At 41.9% G+C, this 25774-nt stretch overlaps 1 protein-coding gene across 2 annotated transcripts in view; it reads right to left on the reverse strand.

Annotated features, from left to right (window-relative positions):
* The window catches only part of CDYL (chromodomain Y like), a 245982-nt gene that overhangs the window by 153494 nt on the left and 66714 nt on the right, over window positions 1–25774 (reverse strand). For both annotated transcript variants that reach the window (XM_086965039.1, XM_086965040.1), the window contains one exon: window positions 18759–19422. In XM_086965039.1, coding sequence (XP_086821165.1) covers window positions 18759–19422 — 664 coding nt within the window. The remainder of the gene's footprint in view (window positions 1–18758; window positions 19423–25774) is intronic.

The following is a 25774-nucleotide window of genomic DNA, read 5'->3' on the forward strand; positions in this document are numbered from 1 at the left end:
TTGCTGAATATTGGGGTGTGCGCTGTTCGAGTGGGGGGCTGAATCTCTTATGTGTGTCATTGATGGTGCTAATGGGGGATAGGCATAGGGTTGTCACACCCCCAGTGCTTAGGCACCTATACTATTTGTATTTCGGAACTCAGTATTATGATTGGTAGAAGGTTTGGGAATTGGGGGTTTCCCCTAGCAAGGCCTGAGGGGATGGGAGGGGAGTGGGAGAGTTTGGTTAAATTCATAGATATGTTGTCATTGAAACTTGTAGACACATGCTCAGAATAAATGTAAGGAAAGTGAGATTACATAGCAGCTTAGATACAATATTGAAGAATGATACATGGTAATAATGTTGTTGATACTATAGCGTTGATGTCTTGGAACGTGCGTGGACTTTATGATGCTCGGAAAGGAAACAAGTACTACACTATTTACAACGACATAGCATTGACATTGCCTTCCTGCAGGAAACTCATTTATTGCCATAGAGTTCCCCCACTTTCACTTCCAGCTGGGGCAAAAATCGTTATTCTGCTAGTGATCGCTCTTATTCTAGAGGGGTTGCCATTTTAGTCCACAAGCGAGTTTCATTTAGAGCTGTATAAGTACACCCTGACCAGGCTGGTATGTTCCTCTCAGTGAAGGGATGGCGGTTAGAGAAAACGATTATGCTCGTTAATGTATATGCCGCAAACAGACGACTGAATTTTTTATTGACCTACATTTCAATATGGACAAGATGGGGCGGATCATGTGTGCATGGGCGGGGATTTGAATATTCTATTGAATCCACGGCTGGATGGTACAGCTAACACTATAGATTCGCAACTAAGAGCAAGGCTAACTTTGTTGGGATTGTTATAGGCGTATCAAATGATTGATGCTTGGCATCATTTACACCCACATATGTCAGTGTACACGCACAATGCAGCACCACACAACATGGACAAGGTTGGATTATTGGTTCCTTACCCCTTCTGTAGCGATGTGGCTGGTTGAAGCTGGGCGTCTGCCACACACCTTGTTGGGCCATGCCACGGTAACTGTAGGACTGAGACTCCCCTGCCCCGGCGTTAGGGCCAAGCAGTGGCGAGTCCTCGAGATGACATTGCGCAATTCAGTATTTGCTAGTGAAGTGGGGCAGGCCATCAATGACTATTTTGAACTTAAGGACTCAGTTGACACTAAAGCGATGCTATGGGAAGCATTTAAAGCATACATAAGGGGGGTTTATATCAAAAGGGGCTGGCATACTTACCTGCTTAACACCTTGGCAGGGCTTCAGAAACAGAAACAATTGACGGAGAATGGGGCGAGGTACAGACAAGCCTCCAGGCTGAGGCGCCTAATGGTACTCCTGGCTGAATTCCATGAAGCTGCGGAAAGGGAATCGCACTATTTGAGGAAATATGCGATTACCAGGAGGTACGGAGAGGGAGAGCGTCCAGGTCGCACATTAGCGAGATTAATTTGGCCCTACAGGACCCCAACATACATAACCAGCTTGATTGAGGACGGATGGGAGATTATAACAGACTGTGAAGGAATTGAAACCACAACCCTCTCATATTATTAATCCTTGTACACTACTAAAGTCTCCTCGGAGGCTGATGCTAGCGATGCTCACTTGAATGAAATAGCACTGGTGCGGCTGGAGAATGCACACATGGAATTCCTGCCTGAGCCTTTTACAAAATATGAAGTGGTACAAGCGATAGACTTAATGGATGTGTCCCAGGCCCCCGGTCTGGACGGCTTTACTGGTTGTTTTTATAATTTATTTGAATGGACACTGGCCCCCCATCTGATAGATGTTTCTCAGGAAGTAATACAAACTGGTATGCCATCCCCGGCTCTCCGCGAGGCAGTTATCACCTTAATACCGAAGGCAGGCAAGGACCCCAGAGGCTGTGACTCGCACAGACCGCTGTCCTTATTGAATTTCGACTAAAAGATATTGGCCAAGATGCTGGTTACCAGACTGGTCCTGATATCAGATCAATTTATTTTGCCGGCCCAAGTTGAGTTCATACCGCATAGGTCCACTGCCCTGAATCTTCGTACTTTGTTTGCCACAGTACATAGGATCTCACCTACACTTCCAGCAGCCACAGTGCTGTTAGATGCCGAGAAGTCCTTTGACTCGTTAAGATGGCCATTTCTTCGGGCCACGTTGATAAGGCTGGGAATGCTGCCTCGGTTTGTAGCGGTAATTTTGCTGCTATATATGTGCCGACAGCCCGGATCCGGGTGAATGTTATGTTAGCAGCACCCTTCACCATGACGAGGGGGACGCGCCAGGGTTGCCCTTTATCCCCACTGTTGTTCGTGATTGCGATGGACCCCCTTGTGCGTCATCTCCAGGTTAATCACTTTAATAGGGGCATACAATTCAAAACAGGACCATTGTTGGTCACATTGTATGCCAACAATATTATTCTGTATGAGCAGCGCCCGGATGAGAACTTGGGACTTCTCCTGCGGGATAAATCCAACATTTTTCCTCTGACAGAGGCCCCCCTGCGACTGCACTACTGGTTTGGCCTTGAAGTGATGCAATGACTGTCAAATACTTGGGGATAAGAATCCACAGAGTACCGGCCCAAATACTCCAACTTAATAACGGGCCTGCCATGAAGAAGTTAGAAGGTAATATAGAGCAGTGGCTCAAGCTACCCCTGGCCATGGCAGGTAGAATAGCGTTGATAAGGATGGTGGTTTTACCGCAATTCCTATACTTGTTTCAGAGAATCCCAATACCGCTATAGGAGACCCTCTTTATCACTATACGCTCAAAATTGAACCGGTTGGTGTGGGCGTGGTGGAGAGCCGAGGGAAAGATGGGACACGTTGATGCTCCAGTATAAGCGGGGGTATTATCTGGTTGTGCAATGTAGCTTCTCCAGACACTGGTTCCATTATGACTGGCGGATCCCGTATTTGCACTCTGAAGCACACCCCACTCCCTTGTCCGCACTACTTCTGGCAGATTTAAAAAGCGATTCAGTGGATATACAGACACTGTCAACGACCAGCTGGGCCTGGATGTAATTGGCTCTAGCCAAGGCGGCCCAATTGCTGTATTCTCCGGCTCTTCCACTCACTGGGAACATCTGGGTACCTATTACTAACGAAGCTACGATGCAACAAACATTAACTAAATTTGCTCTTGGCACATTAGGGGATGTGTTCCCGGATGGACACATCTTCTCCAGGGAGGAGGGTGGCAGATTCGAGGGCGCTACGTTCCTTGACTAGTTCAATTTGTGTAGACTGCAGAGGGCATTTCGATCCTTGGTGCCGAGTTACCCCGCTGGAACATCAGGAGTTTTGTCCTTTGACAGTGCTTATAAAAGACACAACCGGTGAGCATCTAATGGCTAGGATGTAAAGGATGCTAGGCAGTTCGGGCTGGACTGTTCCCATGAGGCACAGGGTCAGACTGATTTGCATATGGCCATGTCTGAACTAAGGTGGCAGAGTGGGCTAAAGATTGGTGATGGATTAAACCTAGATCTGTTGACTGGGTGTGAGTGTTTGATTGGTTCAGATGCTCCGTCCATCACCACCCCGTGTTGTACCGCTAGGATGTATAAAGCAGCAATGGCTATGCTCCCGGCTAGGGACAAGGGGTGCGTGTGACCTGGGAACGAGACTTGTGTGCCCCTCTTATTGATGAGCAGTGGCAGATAAGTTGCGAGCTAACACGTATGGTTTCTTTTAACCACAAACACAAAATTAAAAATATCATATTCCAATGGCAAGCCTATCATTGGGTGGACTCGTTAAGCCTACATACCTGCCATAGATGTAGTGCCCCGATGGCCGATTTTGCACACATGGCCTGGAACTGTGTCTCAAGCATTTAGCGAATTATCGAAAATGACTGGGCTGGCCCTTTTGCCGTCACCTATGCTGGCATTATTGGGGTGTGTACAAGAGATTGCCAAGTCATACAAACGCTTTGTTGCAATCACACTATTGTTAGCAAAAAGAGGTGACGATTCATTGGGGGAGAAAATATCCGCCAACATTGAAGGGACGGTTGTTCAATATGTCCTATTACCACCAGTAACATGTACGCCTAGTTGCAGCACCCAGTATCTAGACCACTGGACACATGGCAACCTTACAAATCTTACCTACTGGAACAGACATCTGTTGGTTCGCAAAACGTAACAGGATACTAACATACAGGGTGACACGAATGACTGAGATGCCCACCTTGAAAGGGGTAGGAAATCGGTGGGAATATGTTACTGTACTGACAAGTATTGCACGTGTAACTGTATATGCAGGAATCCTATGTATTAGATGAACCACCGACAGCTGCAGACGTGAAGCATGTGTTTGGAAAATGCAAGTTTTATACTTTATGAAACTTCTAAATAAAGGTTCAAAGAAATTCTCTAGAAACAATGGTGTCCTTATACAATTTAACTAGGAATTTGCAATAAAAAAATATCAAAGAACTAATACAATCTCCAACATAAATTGCCATTCTCATTCACAAAAGAGTACTGTTGATTATTCTACACCAAACTAAGCCATCAGTACTCCTGAAAACCTATTGCTGATGGAATTACATAAGACTGCATATGACAGCAACAAAAATTAGGACCAACTTTAATCCACAGGAATTGCAAACAAAACAAATGCAGAATAAAGATGAATCATTGATTATTAAGGAGGCTGATAAGGGAGTTGAATAATCATAATAGATAAAGCAGGGTGTGTCAACACGTTTACAAACATTGTAAGGTAACGAACACAAAGTTACAGACCGATCAATCAAGAGAACTCCAAAATATCAAAAGCATCATTAATTACACTGCAATATGAACAAAAAATAATGAAGAGATAGACAAACATGGTAAGAATAGGATTTGTGAGAAACAAAATACCAAACTCCCACTCTGATAGTGATGCCCAAAGTAATTAAACACATTAATGACTCGCCATAAAGATCAATAATCTCTGGTACTAGATCAGTATTGTAGAATCCTTTGTCATTTATATCAACCTTACTTAAACACACAACAAATCTAATTTAAATACCGACAGAAGAGGAAATTACAGTACATGATCTATGTATTACTTTGGATGTAATACATCTGTTTGGTTAAATGCCATACATTGAAGGAATATAAAACAGAGCAGATGTTAAAAGACCACCCTGAATTGATCAGTCATAATATCTTAAACTGTCATTATTGCAGACCATCTTACAAAAACATGACTGCAATTGGGAAGACATATGTTGCTCACAAATAGTTGGGCTGTTATGGGCCACAACACCACTTGTGAATATGCAAATTGTTTGGGCACTATTTTGAACAAGGACGTACTCTTCAAGGTGGACATTGGAGATATAAAATCAAACACTGGTGGCCAGACTTTAATTATTTGCTAGTCATTCGGACTAAACACCACATGAACTATTGGAACTCTCAAGTTTCCTCTGGGATATGTAGCACTCCACCAACATAACTAACAATTGACAAACGTGTGACTTTTTTAGATGCAACAATAGATCCTGTTACCCAAGCACTATAACAAAACCTATACGTGAAAGAAACCTATCGAAAAGATTTATTTTCAACAAGAAGTTTACATCCACCATCAATTATCGAAAATTGCATTTCCTTGTCAGACCACAAATCTACTGCAGTGAGTTTTATAAATTCACATTAGTTCTTTGCTCTGCAATGAGAGCTTCAGATTACTGCCTCTAATTTTTATAGACCACTTAATCAGACGTTTCCAGATTGAATGAATGAAATTCACAAACAAGTATAGCCAAAGATAATTTGGTTCCTTTTTTATTTATAGCATTCTGGTATTCCTTCCACTTTATTTAGAGTTCTGACAGTGCAACCAACACATTGGCATATTATACATTCTATAAGGTAAACCACAATTAGTGTTAAAATGATAAAGAAAAATCACAATTTTGCTTGTACTTTCACAAAACATTGAAAATGTGTATGCTTTGTGCATTTTTAACTAATGGATAATCCACATTTAAAGATACCCACTTGTAACAAAGGTAGATAACGTAGGTTTTTCCCTTCTCTTTTAGAGTTACTAGAGCTCACTATAAGGTACCTGCGCTATTATAAGTAATATGTGGCTTATCTCAGAAAAAATGTTTTATCAAATCTTCCGACTGAATAAAATTCCAATTTTCTGTAAAATGATGTAGGTTTGACTGTTTTCATACTAAGTTTAATAGTAAATCTAATGTATTGTCTCAAGATTTTAAGGTTCTTATTTTTGGGTAGTTCTAGTTTGCTAGTCTTGACATTGCCCTTGCCCATGATTCTACCAATTGCATTTTTTCTTCCTACCATCTTCCTATCTTGAACACATTCTTCTGGACCAAAGAAATTCCCAAAATGTAAAATAATTTTTATTCTGCTTTTTTGGCTGTCCCGGATCAGTGTTTAATAAGCCTTGAGAAGTAGTCTGCTTCTGATGCAATATACTTTCAAAGCAATTAAGGGCTGTCCACTGTAATTGAATTGTATAAGACTTATCTAAAAAAATACATTGAAATCTGTTAAACATTCTTCAGATCCATTTGAGTTTTATTTTAAACTGAATATGGAGTAAACAATAGTTAATCTATATCTACTCAAAAATGTTCACACAAGTATTATATATTGAATTTGCAACACACATAATTATAATGAACTCTGATGTTAGCCCTACATTTTAAAGCTCTAAAGAAGTGAACTGTCATCCCAACTATAGATCTGTTCATTTTATAGAAGAAATAAAGAGAAAATGTATTTGTATTTTGAAGTATACATAATCATTTGTCTAAGGATGAATAAAGGAAGCATAACTAAGAAAAATAATGATATATTCTACATTTGGTTCTATCAGATGATAACAGAGTGTTTCCGTTTGAAGCAAAATTTTGAAAATCTAATAAATATATTGTTGGCTAGCAAAAGGAGAGTGCACAAATGTTTCAAATGCTAATCAACTTGTTCCCTAACAAATCATCTCTGTACAGACGTTACGCCGTTTAGGTCCAACTCAATTTTAAGTAGCTCCCAACTCCATCTTAGATATCAGGAGTCGCCATTTTCGTTAACGAGTCGCCCTTTGTAGCCCAATTAATGCTGAATCGTTGTCATGTCTGCCATTTACTCAAAAGTCGTCTGACCTTATTCAAAGAGCTATGAAAATGTCAAGTCATTCAGACACTGACACAGATATCACACCTGATACAGCTTAAAAAAGTCTGGGGCAAGTGTCTAGTTATCACAATGTCAAGGTCAAATAAAAAAAGAACACAAACAAAAAGTAGTGTTTGAATTGTGCCCACTTTCCTTATATGTTCATATGGATACGTCTGGGATGCACACTTCGATGCACGTAGTCTATGTCAGAAATTCCTAAAATACCTGTCAAAGAGATGGTATATAAGGGCCACCACTGACGGCGGTGAGTGCTGCCAGAACACCAAGAAGATGTTAAATCGATTGATATGGATAATGAGCAGAGTCCAGGAGAAAGGACATTGCTGCGGCATGTGTTCACCCCTTGCCGGAAACATTGCCTTCATGCCTTACTGATATTCACAGCTTTTGCAGTGTGCTGCTTCTCCCTAAGAAAGTATAGACTGCAAGTTCTAGAAGTAGGTGATCGGTTTTAAATGACATTTTAACTAACATAAATTTGCATTTTATTCTTGTTCTTATTTGTTTTATTTGATGTTCTTATGTCATACCGTGTGGTTATTTGAGTAACAGATTCACCCAATTGAAATAAATACTTTTACTTAAGTGTCTATTCTTCTTAGTACCATGTGTGTGTGATAATGAAAGGGCCACGTGCCCTTGGATCCTGGCTTAAGGATTGTCAGTAACCCAAAAGGAATCATTCCACTTCAACAAATTATTGAGTGGGGTTCTGTGGGCTACAACAATCTTTCGCATTCAGCACAGGTGCACTGAACCAAGTTCACCTGTGTCATCCGTGGGTGGGAAAGCAAACCTTGTAGAACCACACGAGAGTCGTAGTTTACACAATATTTTGCTTCCTATGTGCGATTATGCCTTGGCTAGTTTTTTTCAATATTAACTCACACGTGAAGCATTATGATGTCATTACAGAGACATCCGTAGTAATTTAGGCTCTCTCTTACTGGGGATAAGAGAGCACCTTTTTCCGTAGAGAAAAAGGCTATTCCTCATTCTGTGGATGTTCTAATTCTTTGATTCCATTTTCACTTGAATCGGTTTTTCATGGCGTTACGTATAGCAATAGGAGCCAATTCCAGGGAAGCATCTCAAGTCACGAGGTGCCCGCGATGCAGGGGGTAATGGGAGTGATACATTAGTAATTGCTGCTAGCTGAACAGGAGATGTTTTACTCATGGGTGGAGTTTGAGCCTCTTGATACTGCCTCAGGGCAGTTTCAAGCTTACAAAGCAGCAAAACTCCCTGCACACTAAAGGGCTTATCAAGATTTGAAAATAAATTTTACTTTAAAAAGGTAAAAGGTATAAAACTCTGTAAAATAAAAAATAAAATAAATAGGAAGGACAATTAATTTAGATAGAAATTAGGTAATTCGATCTTGGAGGTTGTGAAAAATGACCCAAATTTAGGGTACACATTTCTACTTCACGGAGTGAAAAAGATCATGTACATCATCTTTCAAGTAAGGCAATTTCTCATGCTAATCGCCTCAGTTCGCTCTATAATTCTTTAGGCCACAAACACTTTGAACTTTTAGTGTATCACATTAAGGTCCCTTTGACCCTTTTATATGCCAGGGAAATAATCAAAGTAGAGAAATGGCCCTTTATAGATAAAGTTGAGTGTCATATTTTCCGTAGATTTTACACAGCTGTCCAAGCCATTAGGTTGGAATGTGGATTGTTTAGTACCTTTGCGCTGGCACTAAAGGTAGTGATTCGTTGGGGCAATCTGTTAAATAGTGAAAAAAGTCCTCTAAAGAATTGAATGTTTCATACAATTTCTTCAAGTATTGGGTAATACTGTTTTTTGCGGTAATTTGTCTTATGTGCTGGGGATGTTTCAGATTCAACATAATACTTTAAAGTGCAATTAAAATGTCTGCTGAAAAAATGGGTAGGTAATTTAAATTGTAGTCATGATACGGAATTCTGTTTAAAAAAAAAAAAAAAAGAATAAACTTAATTTTATTGCTGCCTCTTCAACTCAGAATAGACCGCAACAATTTTTAAGGTGGAATTTCTAGCATGGAATCAGACATTTGTTTTTCTATTAAGAAGTAACATTTTACAGCCGAAAGATATTTAATAGGTGCCTGGCAAAATATACCAGCTAACGATAGAATTTACGATTGATGTAATGACGGTATAGAAGATTAAAACCATGTAATTTATGTCCAGCACTGCACTTCACTCACTGTCAATTTTTTAAATCCACTTTTTGTTTATAATCTAATGTGTGTTCTTACGATGAAGCCCGACAACTGCGACAATTGCCATTTCAACATTACAAAAATGTTCTTGGCCAGGAAAACAGCCGAGGATAGCGTGGGAAATCCTCCTGTTACCCTTCAGTCAGGGTGGTCTCAATGCACCTGACATGCATTGTATGCTCTCTGCGCTCAGGTCCAGTATCTGCACTTCTGGCTGCACCCAGTCAAATTCCAACTGCATGTGGCGGTGGATACAGACCTAGTTGCTCTGGTTCAGTTTGCTACAGCATTCTATTGGCCCTACAAGCACACAAGTTCTGCAGCGGATATGGTGGAGTGCGTGAGGTGGGTATGGGACAGTCTGCGGTGATGAGAGGCTCACAACTGTCTATATGCCCCTTCTATACCTGTGACACACAACCTTAATGATGGAAGGTGGAGTGTGTAGACCGGCCAAGGAGAAACTACTTTTTACATTCGCAGTCTTGTACCAGAACAATAAGTTTCTTGCAAAACCTGCTCTGACTGACATCACTAAACCCAGCATGATGGATACTCTTCTCTATACTCTGTTCAGGACCGCTTGCTGTGCACATTCTGCCACTTTCCCGGCACCGCCACCGACGTTACATGCACTTAAACATATACTCTCACACACTTTGCACCGCAGACTCCTCACCAGACTCTATACAGTAATAGATACTGCACCGGTGTACGCCACGGTCGCTCAGACTGGATGGAATCTGGACCTAGACACTCTGGTATCTGACGAACAAAGGTCATATTGCTGTGCACAGACTGCAGCCCTTTCGCCTAATCACCAACCACGCCTTATACAGTTCAAGTTTTTACATAGGCTATATGTTAGACTTGGCATCTTTTGGCGTGTTTCTCCTGACTTTTTGCTTTCTGACCTCCCGGTTTTGACTCTGTTTTTGATGGTGTAATGACTATGCGCACTTTTCTCACTGCTGTCCAGTGGTTAAGTGCAAGTGCTCCTGTATAAAATGTGTTATGGATTGGTATTTCCAGGTTTGGCTTATTTGATCTATGTGGTAGACCATACTAAAGTGTATTACGAGTGCCAGGGCCTATAGATCAAATGCTGTTGGTGGGCTGCAGCACTGGATTGCGGCACCCACGTAAACAGCCCGTAAAGTGTAACTCTGGCCTGCCACTGCAGAGCCTGTGCGCAGCCTGGGGCTGCAATGTTGACTTTGCAAGTGCACACACTTGCAGGTCCCTAAACCTTCCCTTTTCTACATGTGAGTCACACCTCAGGTAGGCCCAAGGTACCCCCATGGGCAGGGTGTGTTGTAGCTCAATGGCAGGACATGCCCTGGTGTTTGTGGCCTGTCCTGGTGATGAATTACAGCCTACTTCATTTTTCAGTATTGCAAGGCTACCTGTTCTCAATAGGCCAGGCTGGGCAGTTTGATCATTATATTCTATGATCCTAACTGACTCAGGGAGAAATGTGGCTCACTGGCTAGAAGCGGCAGACTCTGAAGCAGAGATAAGGCCCGGCACCAGAGTTCAATTTCCAACTCGGCAGGGTCTTGGCCTCAATGTCCGCGGACTCGATAATTCTCGCCTTGGCGCCTACTCTAATCATTGGTCCCACACTGCAACTCGGGGCAATAGCTTGCTTAATCTGCACAATGGCCCCAACAACACTGGCATGCCTGGCTTCACCTTGGGGGTGCCCAAGAGAGGCATCTCACAGGGAGAGGCAGGAAGGATTCCACAGCGTTATACAGCGCCGGGACGCCCCGTTGCTGGGCAGCTGTGCGCTTTACAAGTATACTACATTTACATTTACATGGTAGAAATTGGAGTATAATATGCCTGAACTCAGAATGATAAAATACATCTTTTAGTGAAGTTGCTTTTAACATTCTGTGTTTGAAAATGCCAGGATAGCTTGACTCCAGTGGTGTGGAGTGCAAAAAAACGATGGATTTAGGCCCAGATCTCTATACTGGGGTGAATGTATGACATTGTTCTGCATTCTGTCCATCAATTGTTGTTTTGCATTCGTCACCCGAGTGGGATGGGTATGCTCAGACGTGAGTCCCATGCTCTCCACACCATTGGAGTCAAGCTATCCTGGCTGAAGACGGCTGATAGCCAGAAACCGGTCCTAGGATGCTTGATTCCGGTCCAGGAAAGAAATGGCTTTGCAGTTCGGGATGGACTGTTCCCATGAGGCACAGGGTGAAGGCTGATTTGCATATGGCCATGTCTGAACTGGGGTGGTGTGGAGTGCAAAAAATGACGGATTTAGGACCAGATCTCTGTACTGGGGTGAAAGTATGACATTATTCTGCATTCGGTCCATCCATTGTTGTTTTGCTTTTAGAAAGCTGGCATTTTCTGACCTAACTATCCTGTCTACCTCTGCGAGTGTGTGTATTTGCTGTCTGGTTTGTGAGTGACAGGGCTGGGGGGAGACAGTTATTCAGCCTGGCTGAATAGGCACATCTACACCTAGATGGGTGGGAGGAGTAGCACCTAGGTCTGTATAGGGCGGAGATCACCTTTCACAATGCTGGCTCCACCTCCTGTGGTGCGTCTGAGAACCCTGGCCCACATTGACAAAGAAAGAAGGTGCACCCTGGCAGAATGCACCCTGAACTGGTTTGAACTAGGTCTAGGCCCCTCTGCCTTCAGAGGACAAACGATTTGCTGGTATAAATATTGGGACCCAGACCGCAAGACTTTAGATCTCGCTGGAATCAAGGAACCGGCCAAGAAGAGCTGGAAGAGCTGCCAGGAGGAATACTGCCCCGTTGCTGTGTTGTTGCTTTGTTGGGTTGGCCTGCAGCTGCTGCTTCTGCCTTGGGCAGTGTTAGGACTGGACTGAACTTTCTCTACTTGTGCTGAGTATCTCCAAGTGTCTGAAATAGAGCTGGCCTCTTGTTAAGAAGTCTCAGGGACTGCGAAGACTTCACCAACCTCTGTGTACCGCCTCTGGAACCGTTGTTTCAGTTGCCACAGAGGAGAGGGAACCGCGACCGACTCGGTCATCAGACACACTGGCCTGGTGTCCTGAAGGCACCGCACCAAAGCACATTCTCGCCCTGCACCGCCCGCCTCAATCACACCGACGCCGTCCTAGACCATCGCCGAGTCGTTGCTTGCACTACATCGAGGGGCACCGCATCCTGCATCGCCTCGCTTCACTTCGCTGGCCTGGGCTCCCCGACACGGTCACTGCTGGCTCGACACCCGTGACCGCCTCGTCACGTACAGCCGTCCGTCTCGGCCCGCACCGATTCCCCCCATCCGGCTCTGTCGCTGCATTGCAACTTGCCAGCAACGCATCAAGCAACGTCTCGCCCTGCACCGCCCGGCTTGGTTTCACCGACGTCGTCCGGACGATCGTCACCGAGCCGCTGCGCGCACCGCTTCAAGTGACACCGCACCGTGCACCGCTTCCACTTTGCACCGTAACCGCGACGGATGCCACGACCGACTCGCACCCCCGTGTGAGTCGCGCTAAGAAAGGTACTGTTAACGAGTCTGTCCCGCTGTTGCTGTCCCGTACCGGCGCGGTCAGCTCGAATTGTGAGGCTATTGTTCTCAGTATTGCGGTAGACTCAGACGGAGTTACCAACTCATACGAACTGTGTTTTCAACGTAATTTCACCATTTAAAAGACATCTGCTGAAGCAACTATTTTTAAAGTACTGTATTGTGGATTTTTATCGTATTTGGTCTTGTTTGAGTATATAAAAATATCGGATATTTTTCTAAACTAGTGTGGTGTCCGTTTGTAGTGCTTACACTGTAATACTGTTGGTTACGTGCAAATGCTTTACACACTGCCTCTGAGAAAAGCCTGACTGCTCGTGCCAAGCTACCAAGGGGGTGAGCCGGGGTTATTTTAGGAGTAACTCCCTTATCCTGACTAGAGTGGTGGTTTCTGCCTGGCTTTGGTGCAAACCTTAGCCAACCACAAATCCCATTTCTAACCATATACCGCACTCCCGTCCATCTCAAACAAATAAGACTGCGCGAGGAGGCCAGGTGCTTGCACTGCTCTGCACCTCAAGCCATTTTTTTGCATCTTGCTTGGGAATACGGTGAAAGGCGCTATATAAGAACGTATGATTTACGATATTTATAAATACGATCTGCTGGCACTGGGTGCACAGTATTCTTCAGAAAATCGCTGGTCATTCGCTCCCCTTCGCCCCGCTACTATGTCTCATTTGGTATGTGAGGGAAGTGTCACCAGCCTCACGCCCTCTTATTGTAATGCTTCTAATATTAGCTATGATTCAGAAAAGGGGGTGGTGATGAACAGAGTGTCTGAATTAAGCAGACCACTCTTACCCAGTCCAAAGATCAGGGCTTGATCCATCACCGTTTTTTAGCTCACTGCACCATCTCAGCTCAGAACTTGGCTATATGCAAATTAGTCTGACCCTGGCCCAGTGCATCATGGGAACAGGGCAGACCAAACTACCAAGCCAATTCTTATACTGGGAAGGAAACAAGCTACCGGGGACCGGTTTCTGGCATTTCAGCCGTCTTCGGCCCAGCTTGCTTGAATCCTGATGGTGCAATGAGCTAGGGACTCACATCTGAGTATACCCTTCCACGCTTATGGTAATATTAGCTAAGCGCAATTTAACTAGGCACTGGGGTGGAAGAGTGCTTCACTCAGTGTCAACATGGTTAAAATATGCTGCTTATCTCCAGGACCAGCTCGTTCATTTCTGGGAGATGATGCCCCCTTCAGTCCGGCCTGAAAGATATCTGGGATCCATTCTTATCGTGTATGTGCATGCAAACCCAAACCCCACCTCCAATGCCAGTGGAGTACTAATACCACCCCAACATCAATAGTTTATGACAAAATGCTATTGAGCAAAATGATGTTATATAGGCGCATGGGCTTCCCACATTATAACTAAGTTGTCAAGTGTAGAAACTGTGGGTGTTGTCGAAATGTAAACGTGTACTATGCTATACTCAGAATGCCGTTCTCTCCTCAACATGATGTATATGTAAGAATTCTTACCCTCCCTTATTTTTCCCAGTGCCTGCTGTTTGTTGTTCTTCAAGTGCGTTGTGTATGTTGAAATGCTAATAAAAAAAATATATGGAAATGTGTATATATATATCTTTTTTTTTTCTAAAAATGTAATGAAATTGTATCAATGTGAATTAATTGCATTGTGTTGTTCTTATGGACCTTCTAGGAAATCATAAACTTGAACTGACATATGAATGCTAGCACAAACCGCATCTGTGGCTCTACAAACAAGTAAAACTCTTAAATGTATCCTTCTGTATTTAAACAAGTAGGCAAGTGCACAACCCTAAATTTGTAAATGTAGTTCTTACAAAAAACGAATGTTCATAAAAAAACTTTTTTAATTTTAGGTTGCTCCCAGGGGTACGTTTTCCGTCCAGTGAAAAGTAAAAGTAAAGCACGAATGTGTGTTTCCAAAAAAGCTTGGTCCCAAATCACAAAGGGGCACTCCTTTTAGGTGATCACAATAAAGGCTTCCATAATGCATGCCAAATAAACCCAGTTTTACCCAACTCTTTTACTGGGTTTATTTGGCATGCATTTGGCATGCATTATGGAAGTGTATTGCATTGATCCATGTTGTTTTGAATGACAAATTTATTGGTTGCATTGTATCTTTTTAGAAATTACTCCCTGATGAAGAGCAGGTTCTCTGCTCGAAATGCATTGGGGGATGGATTTTGTTGAAATGCACATAATTTCATCGCTAATTTGAAATAATTGAAATTAAAGAAATACACGTTTAAAGAAATGAAATTGAACTGATTCTCAAAAAAATTACTGAATGAATAAAATTCAACTAGTTAAACAGGAAGCCTTTATTGTGATCACCTAAAAGGAGTGCCCCTTTGGGATTTGTGACCAAGCTTTTTTGGAAACACACATTCGTCCTTCTGTATTTAGACACATGTCTGTACCCTAATTTGTATTCACTTTAAAAAAATAAAAAAGACTGCATCAAATCCACACCGGACCTACCTGGTCTGCAAAGATGGCTAATCAAAACAATATATATTTGTGTCTTATAATTAAGTCTTACATAGCAAAGTTTAAACATACATGTTTATTCCAGTGTGTTGGTTGGCTGTACACACATGAGGCAAGATAGCTGCTGCTAGTACAGCTGAATATTTTACAATTCGGTAATAGTGATGGCAGAACTGTTAGCCCAGTTCATTTTCTCTACTCGATCTATATGATAAGGTATGTATTCTAGAACAGACTGCCTATGTTGCTCAATTCATGTTGGTGAGATAATCTGAGACTATTGCTGGAGTTGTTTAAATAGCTGCAAAATTGTTTATTATTGTGTTTTCCCTTTAACATGTTTTATAGTATGTTTTACCCTGAACCCCTAAAATTACGTGACTGCACATTTTTTTACCTGTTTCTGGACTTTCCACGCTTGTTGCATACCCCAGTATCTGCTGAATAATTTGCTTGCAAATACTGCATTACTTCAAGGACTTACAGAAGTTAAGAACCATCCGGTGATTTGAAAGCAACGAAACTAATGAAACTTTGCAAACGTTATTTTGCCACAACTATCCTTTTGATTGCTACCTACTGATTAATGTTTGTATTAAACTATGAAAACCTTATATATAACAACGAACTTGCACCATAAAATTAGTATGGGTGTAATTTGTACATACATGTTTGCATTATCTGAGGAATTTATTATTTTTCTATGGTGTGCATTTATATGTGTATTGTATTCATTACCTTTAGCTGGCCCTCCTGGCAACCCCTATATCATTAATATTCCCTATTCAAATACTTCCTTCAAGTCAGTCAAGGACCAGTCTTTTCATATTATACCGTACACATTTCCTGAGACGCTTATTGGGTTACACCATTTTTTATAATGGATATTTAGGAAAATAGGCACACTATTTTTACACAAGAACGATGAACATGCAGCATTGTTTTTCTTGTGAACGCAGTATTCTATTCATAAGCTACACAAAAATATTTAACTGTCCACGGCCATATTAAAAATGGGATTCCGGAGCTTCCTCGCGAGAACATTAATTATTTGTGTTTACAATGATGATGGTCCTGCTTTAGTTTTCTTTAATAATACTCAACTACATTGGGACCCATTTTGTATCAATGTGTTAAAATGTTCAGATGGTCAAATAATTTGCCTTTAAAGGCATGATGGTGCTATATAATTTGTATTTTCTTGCTAAACCAGCCAAGTAACCTAGTACTAAAGTGCTGCGCACTCCCTGCAGTTCTGGTTGGACCTTATTGGTTTGAACTTACTTTTATTAAAAAAACAAAAAGAAATGTGAATCCTGTTGAACCCAACAAGAAGTAAAATAGGATCTTCCTAAAGAGCAAGCAAATCTGCACGTGTTCCTATTGTTCAAATAAAGATTAATGGGCCATGTACTTCTTTAGAACAAGGCATCAAAGGTCCGTTCAGAACTTTAAACCCCAAAAAACTGAACTGGAAAAATTGATTTAAGGAATTCTCCGAGAGAGACATTATAATTAGATAGATTGTTTCCATTAAATAAAAGTTATGATGTTTAATAATCCATTGAAGTGGCTGACTAGTAGTCCACAAATAAGCACTAGACGCATAGAAAACATCTGTCTATCCTGTTTCACATCCGCTAGAGAAAGTAGTAAATGCAACAGGTTGTCAAAATGCAGCAGATCGATTTTAAATATTATTTAGGATTTTTCTGAAACTATGTGACATATAAATATAGTAAACCAAGTAGGACAAGGATACAAATAAACTATTTTTTGTAGGCTGCCTTCAAGTACAATTCTGCAGGTAGCAAAATTAAGCAGTGCCAAAGAACTGGCGTACATTGTTTTGTTATGCTGCAGTACAAAGAATTACAGGACTAATAGCAAAGGATTTAGAATTCTAGGGAGGGATGAAAATAAATAACTAGAATTATAGTGAATATTTTTCTTAAATTAAAATTCTCACAAGTCTTTCTTTCCTGACACGCTCTACACCTTTTCGCATTTGCAGTAGTAGTGCTTTCCTGGAGTGCACAAATCTAGAAAGTCTGATGAGGAACCACATATTTCCCTATTCTGATTATCTACCACAAAATTACTATTTGCCTACCAAAATTACAATTTTATAATAACTTTTTCTGCGCAGGTATTTTGGATTCCACCACTGGTGTTTTTTAGGTCTCATCTACACACAGCTTTTTGTTGTTGGTTGTCGAAAGACCTACTGTGTACTATACAGACACTTCGAGTGGGTTGGCCAACTGCTTACCATTGGTTGGTTCCTTATCAGTCTAATTTCCTTGCTTATTTGACTGCTTTACTTCCTATTCTTGTTTGTTCATCCCCTGTAGCAAGAAGATTTATTTTATTTGACTGCTACAAAATAAATATTCATCATCTTGGAACGTGATGCATACACGCATTGTGATTGATGCAAACGTGTGTAGTCATCATGCTGGTGACGTTGTAGTGTATTGTTGCATGCACGTGTAAGCATCACTGTGCTATTTATTCCCATGATGCTGTCCATCCCGGATTTTCAGCACCAACAATTTTTACATTTTTCATTTTTCCAATTGAAAAGAGAGTGGAGAAAAAGCACTAGCAGAGGCAAAAAGGAGAGACCTACAGACTTTGCCAATGCTTGTTTAACTGAGGTGGATTATTGTTTTCTTATGAATGTTACTGGGCCTTGGAGGATAAGCTATTCGATTTTATCGCATATTTCATCAACAACAAGAGTTCGTATTTGTAGACATATGAAGGTAATCTGGATTTAAATATTAAATGCTGGCTACTTTGAATTTTTGCTGTCTGAACATCGATATAATTCCTTCCCAGATTTTATAGAGTTTAAGCTTTAAAATAAGAAATGCTTCTGTACTTTTATCGAGTCATATTATGGCATTTATATCCTTTGTTTAAATGATTGCATCTACATCAATTATTGATTTTATAACATCATAATTCAGATAGTTTGAATCTTAAAGTTTTCTTGTTCAAAACATTTCAACCAAGAGCCTTCAATACATTGGAAAATAAAAATAAAACACCTGATAAAAGTTGGCAATGGCATATTTAAACACTGTCCAGTACACACGTTTCCTAGAAATTAACATGTTGTGCACTACAATGAGAACTCCTGGAGGCAAAGTGATCATGACGTTAAATAAAATATTAACTCTTTATTACAAAAATCAATAACCGCAACATATTACATCCTTCGAAGACTGGTACAAATTACTATATTGGCACAATCAACTAAAAAATGAATCTTCATACTGAAATGTTCACTTACCTTTCCCATTCATGGTTAACGTCGATGCTTCTGCCCCTGTCCGTGGCATCTGAAGCCGTGGCACTAATGAGTGCGCCCTAGGTCTGCTTCCCATTCGTGCTCTTTCTGCCCCGGGACCTAATAATGCTCCAACTGGTTTTTCTGCTGCCACCTCGGGAACCGTGGAGTCCTGGTGCTGTTCCATATGGTCCAATTTATGCAAATCTTCATTTTGAAAACTATCAACAGAAGTCCTGTTCTTCATAGGACTTTTGGGCACAAGTATTTTTATTCCTGATCTAGATAAATCCATACTTTTCCGGCTGGAGAGTGCATGTGAAGGACTCCGACGGAACTTATGACTACTAGCAATCAGCTGATTAGATTTAGCTTCAGTGTCTTTTCCAAAAACGACTGACTTTGGAGAGGTCTTTGAAAAGGAGCTATTTGTTGATCTGGAAATTTGTTTTCTGGCATTGTTAGGGGAGGTCCGGTTAGGTCTAGTGTATGCGCCATCTTTAGTTTTGTCATTGTGTCGTCTATTAAACTCATGAATGTATTCCTCACAATTCACAAGGTGCTGTTCTGGTTCCCATGTGTCATCATCGCTGTCATATCCTTTCCACCGCACCAGGTATTCAGTTTTCCCCTTTTTATTTTTTTTCTTGTCAACAATTCTCTCTACCTGTTACAAGGACAAAAGAGGGATGTTCAGATTTATGGAGATTCTCAATTTAACAATTTAACTTTCAGATATATATACTGGACATGTTAGTTAATAAGGATAAAGTTAACTTTATGGCAATTAAATTACGTGGTTAATATTATCACTCCTATTCCAAGCCTTTGAGTACTCTTCCACCTTGTGTCAGAAACTGCCTCCCAAAGCTGTTAATACAGAGCTTTGCAGCACCAGAACTACACACTGTTGTATGCATTAAAATTCCACAACCACTGCATGGGTGTCCCACAATATTTGTACACCAAAACCATCTCCTTCTGTAAAATGAAGCCTAAAGTTGTGACTGATTTGAGCAGCAGCAAAAGCAGAGGGAGGCAGGAAGGTGTTGGGACTAAGACAGGTTATAGACTAGGACTAACAGTCACCTTCTCTAAAATCCTGTCTCGCTCTCATTTCTAACCTGTGGTACATTTCAAAGCAAGTGAACAGAAGAAAGGGAGGCGGTGGAAAAGCTGAACAGGGCAGTCAATAACTTAAGCAAACCAGTTTCTTAAGACCTCTTGGCTAAATGGTGCATTACTTCCAGCGAGGAGACCTTGAGAGCTCAGTACCTGACAAGTGCTTGGGGTTGGGGCTGGGGCCACAAAGGTTACAAGCAAATCTCCTCCACAGGAATGTTTAAACAGAAAGCTGCTGACTCACAACCCATTCATATGTGATTTTCCATGTAAGAAAAGTATTAATGGTACAGCATTTACCAAAGATCGATATTGAAGTAGGATTTCTTTCTTTTAGGACTCTTTATGTTGCAAAAAGTTGGTCAGAAGAACATAGATGACTAGTCTAGTCCAGGTAGGACTTAAGATCCTGAAATACACCAAAATCCCGTAACAATTCCTAAGCAGAAGAGCGAGGGTGCAGACAAAAAAAAAGAATCAATGATAATGTCATTTAAGCCACATTAAGTGCACACCTTTGTGATGATCCTGGAGTCAGACCACAGTACCGTCTTCTGCGAGTTTAAAAAATAAAAGCTGTACAGTTCTCACCCACAAAGTTTACAGCTTGCTGTATGGCCTTATCCATGTAATGGCAATAAAAAACATTTTCCATGAAATCAGCTTTATACCACAAAAAAAATTCAGTGGTTCGAAGAACTTGTGCAACAGCATTTCACCAGGTAGGAGACCTTCTCACCAGTGGGAACAATTGCAACATGCCAATAAAGGACATTTTGTGGTCTTGGAGATGAACAATGACTCACTCACCTGATTTCCTGAGGCCCACAACAATCCCCTGCACACGCTAAGAGTATACAAAACGTATCAATAACCGTGTAAGAACATTCTTGATCCGTTGCTGGATCATGTAATTCAATTTATTGTTCTTCGTGTGGTCAAACGTAATCAAAAGCCTTAACCAACACGTGTTTCGTCGCGTTCTAATGCGGTGGTTAGCGACTTCTTCAGGGCTAAGAAACAAAATCACCATCAGTGAAGCAATTACGCCTAGCGTTTACAAACTCCCCATAGGGATAGCATTAGTCTGGTGTCTCGGGTGCGTGCTAGTGGCATGTAGTATATTACATGCCGTAGCCTTCCTGTAGAGTCAGTTTTCAATTTTGTTATTGGAGACAGAGTTCCACATCTAAGAAAGTTATAGAGCACTTGATCGGATAGTGGGGGAACCTGATGTTAGCATCATTGCTGTTGAGATATGTCACAAATTCACTCAGTCTCTCTGCGTTTTCCGTCCAAATTAGGAGCAAGTCTTCAATATACCTGCCCCAAAAAAAAACTGCCTTTGGTGCCCCAAATCCAATTTTCCTCCAACCACCCCATGAATCGATTGGAGTATGTTGGGGAAAGTTTAGAAAACATGTTCACTCCCAGTATTTGCCTATACCATGCCCGAAGAGATTTAGGTATTTTTTGCTCAATATATCAACCTTCTTGATAGTAGGCAGCATTGAGGGGGTGTCATTCACTTGATCTAATTGTAGTGAAATCACCATCTACTGGACAGAGACAAATGTCACACTAGAATTTTCAGAGCACTTTGTTTTCCTTTATAGGTTTTGTGGCATTAAGCACGCGCAGCGCGGTCTCGCCAGAGACCTATTGTTAGCGACTCTGCTTTCCAGGAGACAAGACTGGCCACGCGCATGTGAAAGAGTCGGAATTGAGTGGGCTTCGCGCACGCAAATGCGCGTTCCATTGAGCAGCTTATGGATCCCTTCCAATGCGTGCTTAGAGAGACAGTGCTTTCACTTTAAGTTTCGTTTTTACTGCAGTCCAGATGGCTCTGGGAGTGCGAGGTTAGAGCGACAGTGTTGCCAGCTTTCATTTTCTTTAAGTTTCATTCTTACTGCTGTTGCCACCTTTCATTTTCTTTAAGTTTCGTTCTTACTGCTGTCCAGATGGCTCTGGGAGTTTTGTGCACACAGGAACACCCGCTCCATTGTCTAGGTGGCTTATGAAAGCAGCGTATACTTAAAAGCAAGTGGCGCCTTGCTGGCGGTAGTAAATGTAAATATTCATGGGTTTTTAGGGTGCTGTGAAGTGTCAGCTTAACAGCATGAGAGGGTTTAACAGCAGGTGAGAGGATGCTATTTGTTTACATGGCGCCGCATGTCTTTTTTTATTGCGTGCTCGATTTGAGTAAATTGTAATTCGCGGCTTTGACTTGAAGCATTTCGATGCACTTGTAAAGGTACATTTTGTTATAAGCTAAAAATATTCGGCTTTTAGGGTTCTGTACTCCATCAGTGATGCATTTCGATACCTGCCAGGACGTACACGACATGAGTGTTCTGTACTCCGTTAGTGCAGCATTTTGATACCTTCCACGACGTACAGGACATGAGGGTTACTCCGTTAGTGATTGATTTCGCTACCTCCCATGACGTACAGGTGCCCGCTGTGGCACTATGAGAATTAGGCTCCAATACAATTAATGCCATTGTCTTGCTGTCCAGATGGGTCTGTATAAGGACAGGCAGGACAGAAATGCTGTACATTTCCACCAGCAGTAATGCATTTCCATATTTTCCACGACGTACACGACATGATACCTGCCACGACGTACAGGGGCCCGCTAACATGCCACTATGTGTCATGCCTTTTTAAAATGGGCTTTTTAGACACGGCTCCATTGTCTAGTTGTCTAGATGGATGGGTCTGATCAAGAATGTAAACTGAAAGAGTTATGCTGACGGGATGTGAATTAATTCTATTGATTGGGCTACTATGTACTGCGATAATATATTTTGCTGAAACATTAAATGTACAGTTTTATACTGCATTGTTATTGAAAAGAATAAAAATCTTTTTTTTTAAAAAAGAATGTAAATTGAAATAAGGATGTGGACTCAAGTTTTCGCAGTTCTTGAATCGCTGGTCTCTGAATGCGAATAAGAAAGAGTATCTATTTTGTTTTTGCTGCGTTATCATTCTGTATTGCATCTAGCGATATCTGTGGGTTGTGGACAACGGACCCATGCAGGAATGCAACACGTACAGTACTTTTTGAAACTGTTTGGATTGCGCGGTTGAAAAGGCCTCAGTTGCCCTCTCTGGTTGATATGAAGCGAGGTAATGGCACACTTCATATATTGATTTTTGACAGGAAGGTCTTCCACCACAGTTGCTGGTACTGGACCTCAATGGATAACTCCCTGCAATGGCAACACACACATTGTTATGAACAGCTCTTGCAAAATAGTCTATGTTCAGTAACGGTGGACCTACTAAAAGCTACCAGTTTGCTCCTGCACTCTATCGTCCACAATGCAAAGTAACGATTCATTTTGATTACAAATTATTCACAAATAGTCTGATTGTGTCCCTGTGCTCTTTTGAAATTAAACAGCAACATTATGTTGTCCAGCACCAACAGGCTTAGGAGCAAAATGTCGCTTGCACTGCAACATGCCAGCACCGCATCGAGCACCACCTCGTCGAGCACCATAAGCCTTGGTATCACCAACGCCATCTGGACGATCGCCACAGAGCCACTACCTACACCGCAATTGTGATTGCACCACACCCTGCGCCGCTTCCATTTTGCAATGCAACCGAGACGGTTGCTCGGACCGGTTCGCACCAATGTGCCAGCCGTAACGAGAAAAGTACTGTACACAAGTCTGTCCACGCTTTAGCTGCCCCGTACAGACACGGTTGGCTAGAACTGGTAGACTTTGCTGTTTTCAGCACCGCAGTAGCCCCAGACAGAGCTGGTGCTCGGAAGAACTGCAATTTTAAGGATATCATGCAAGGTATATATTTTTAAGTACTATATGTTGGATTCTTGGTCTTGTTTTGGATATTTAGAAAGATTTAGAAAGATTGGATATTTCCCTAAACCAGTGTGGTGTCCTTATGTAGTGTTTTGACTGTATTACTGTTGGTTATGTGCAAATGCTTTACACACTGCCTCTGAGATAAGCCAGACTGCCCGTGCCAAGCTACCCAGGGGGTGAGCAAGGGTTATTTTAGGAGTGCAACTCCCTTATCCTGTCTAGAAGGAAGGGTACCTACTTGTAAAAAGGAGCAAACCACTGCCAACTAGGTTCTACGGACTGACCCAGATGCCAGCACAGCACAAGGCCTTGGAGATGGTCTGGATGAAGCAGAACAGCAGACCATATCGGAAAGAAATCCATCCTTAGCATCAGCCAAGCTCGCAAAAGGTCACAATTATGCATCCTTCTCGAAACCATTACGGTTGTTCGGTATCGTCAAAAAGATTATTAGCAAAAGGTGAACTGCCAGGATAGAGACATTTGATGATTTCATTGATGCGACTGAAGAAGTAGAAACTAGATTCTCAAGTACCTTAAGAATCTTGCTGGTGACGGTGTACAAGAAATCAAAGAAAATGCTACGAGCTGACAAAATTACATACAGTCAAATCAAAGCAGCCTTGAATCAAGTTCAATGCAGTGCCAAATGCAGATCACGAAAGGGACATCTTCAGTCAATGACAACTGATGAAACTAGACAAATTTGTTGAGACTGGATATGAGGTGCTGGGTTTTTAGGAACCCGGTGGTGCCAGGGGTAACACCCGGGGACCTCTGAGTTCTTCCTGTTCCGGACCACAGAAACACAGAGTCTTCTAGTTGAAGTCCGAGATCGAGTTTTATTGGCTGCAACCAAGTAACATGTGTCCTAGAAGTACGACAACACGGGCCGTAAGTTCTCAGGAGACTGTTCGTTTTTACAGAACCAGCCTTCTCCTTATATACATGAATAACAGCTGCGGGCAAGAATTCTTGGGTTTATGATATGGTTATACACATTTCTACAACAACACAAAGAGCGTAGTCATGCTGGTCAGCACATATTTTGGATGTCCAGTTTGTGATGGATTACCCCGTCAGATCCAGAATTCCCATCAGATATCGATGAAACACCAATAAGGTCGGGCACCCTCCCATCATAAAAGGGTCATAAACAAGAAGCATGGACAGGTGTATGTGTATGGAAAACATGGTCTGTATGTAGTGAATGGTTTATGACATGTTGTGCCTAGATGATATCTTGCTCGGCCACTGGGCGAGGAGCTGCCCAAACAGGCTTGGCTGGAGGCGATGGAGTCAGTTCGGCCAGGTCATGGGGAAGTCAGCTACGGTGGACGTGTCCTTTTACATCAAACTCGGTCTTAATCAATTGACTATATATGAGGGCAAGTCATAAGATGGATACCGTTTACAAAATGGAGTCTGAGGGTTTGGGACGGAAACCATGATTTAAGGGTGCTAGCATCACTCAATCATGACGCAAATGCATAGGGGTAATGTCCTAATCATTACCGGTCCGTAGATACAAAATTCGTCATGGTACGACGATATTTTGTGACACGAGTGTTGGACCCTGGGACCGGTGGAACAGCAGGGTCCGGAATTGAAGTACCACAGATACGCTCAAACACTGCAAGTTCAATTAATTCAATGATGAGCAAGCTATATGCCTCAGAGTGATTGACAAATGTTTGTCAAATTTGTTCAGACGATGAATGCTGAGAGAAACAGTTTGGAGCGAGTTCTCATGGCTGCCAGAGCGGAGGAGCGAGCGGCCCGACAAGCTGCTGACATGAAGGCTGGAGGTGCCCAGAGTGAGTCAGACATGAATGTGAAAAGCAAGCCAAAGCACAAGGCCGAAGGACGCAGAGTGAATTCTCCACAGAAAAAGAAGTTGTGCTTCGAGTGTTGATTTTAGTTTCCACACAAAGGTATATGTTCTCCCCATGGACAAATCTGCAAAGGCTGTGTAAAGGAGAACCATTTTGTAATGGTTTACAAGGTTTAATAAAAATGAATGCGACTTGGAGCGAAGACAAATCAACAACAAAC

This window comes from Lissotriton vulgaris, chromosome 4_1, assembly GCF_964263255.1.
Source record: "Lissotriton vulgaris chromosome 4_1, aLisVul1.2, whole genome shotgun sequence".
Lineage (NCBI taxonomy): Eukaryota > Metazoa > Chordata > Amphibia > Caudata > Salamandridae > Lissotriton > Lissotriton vulgaris.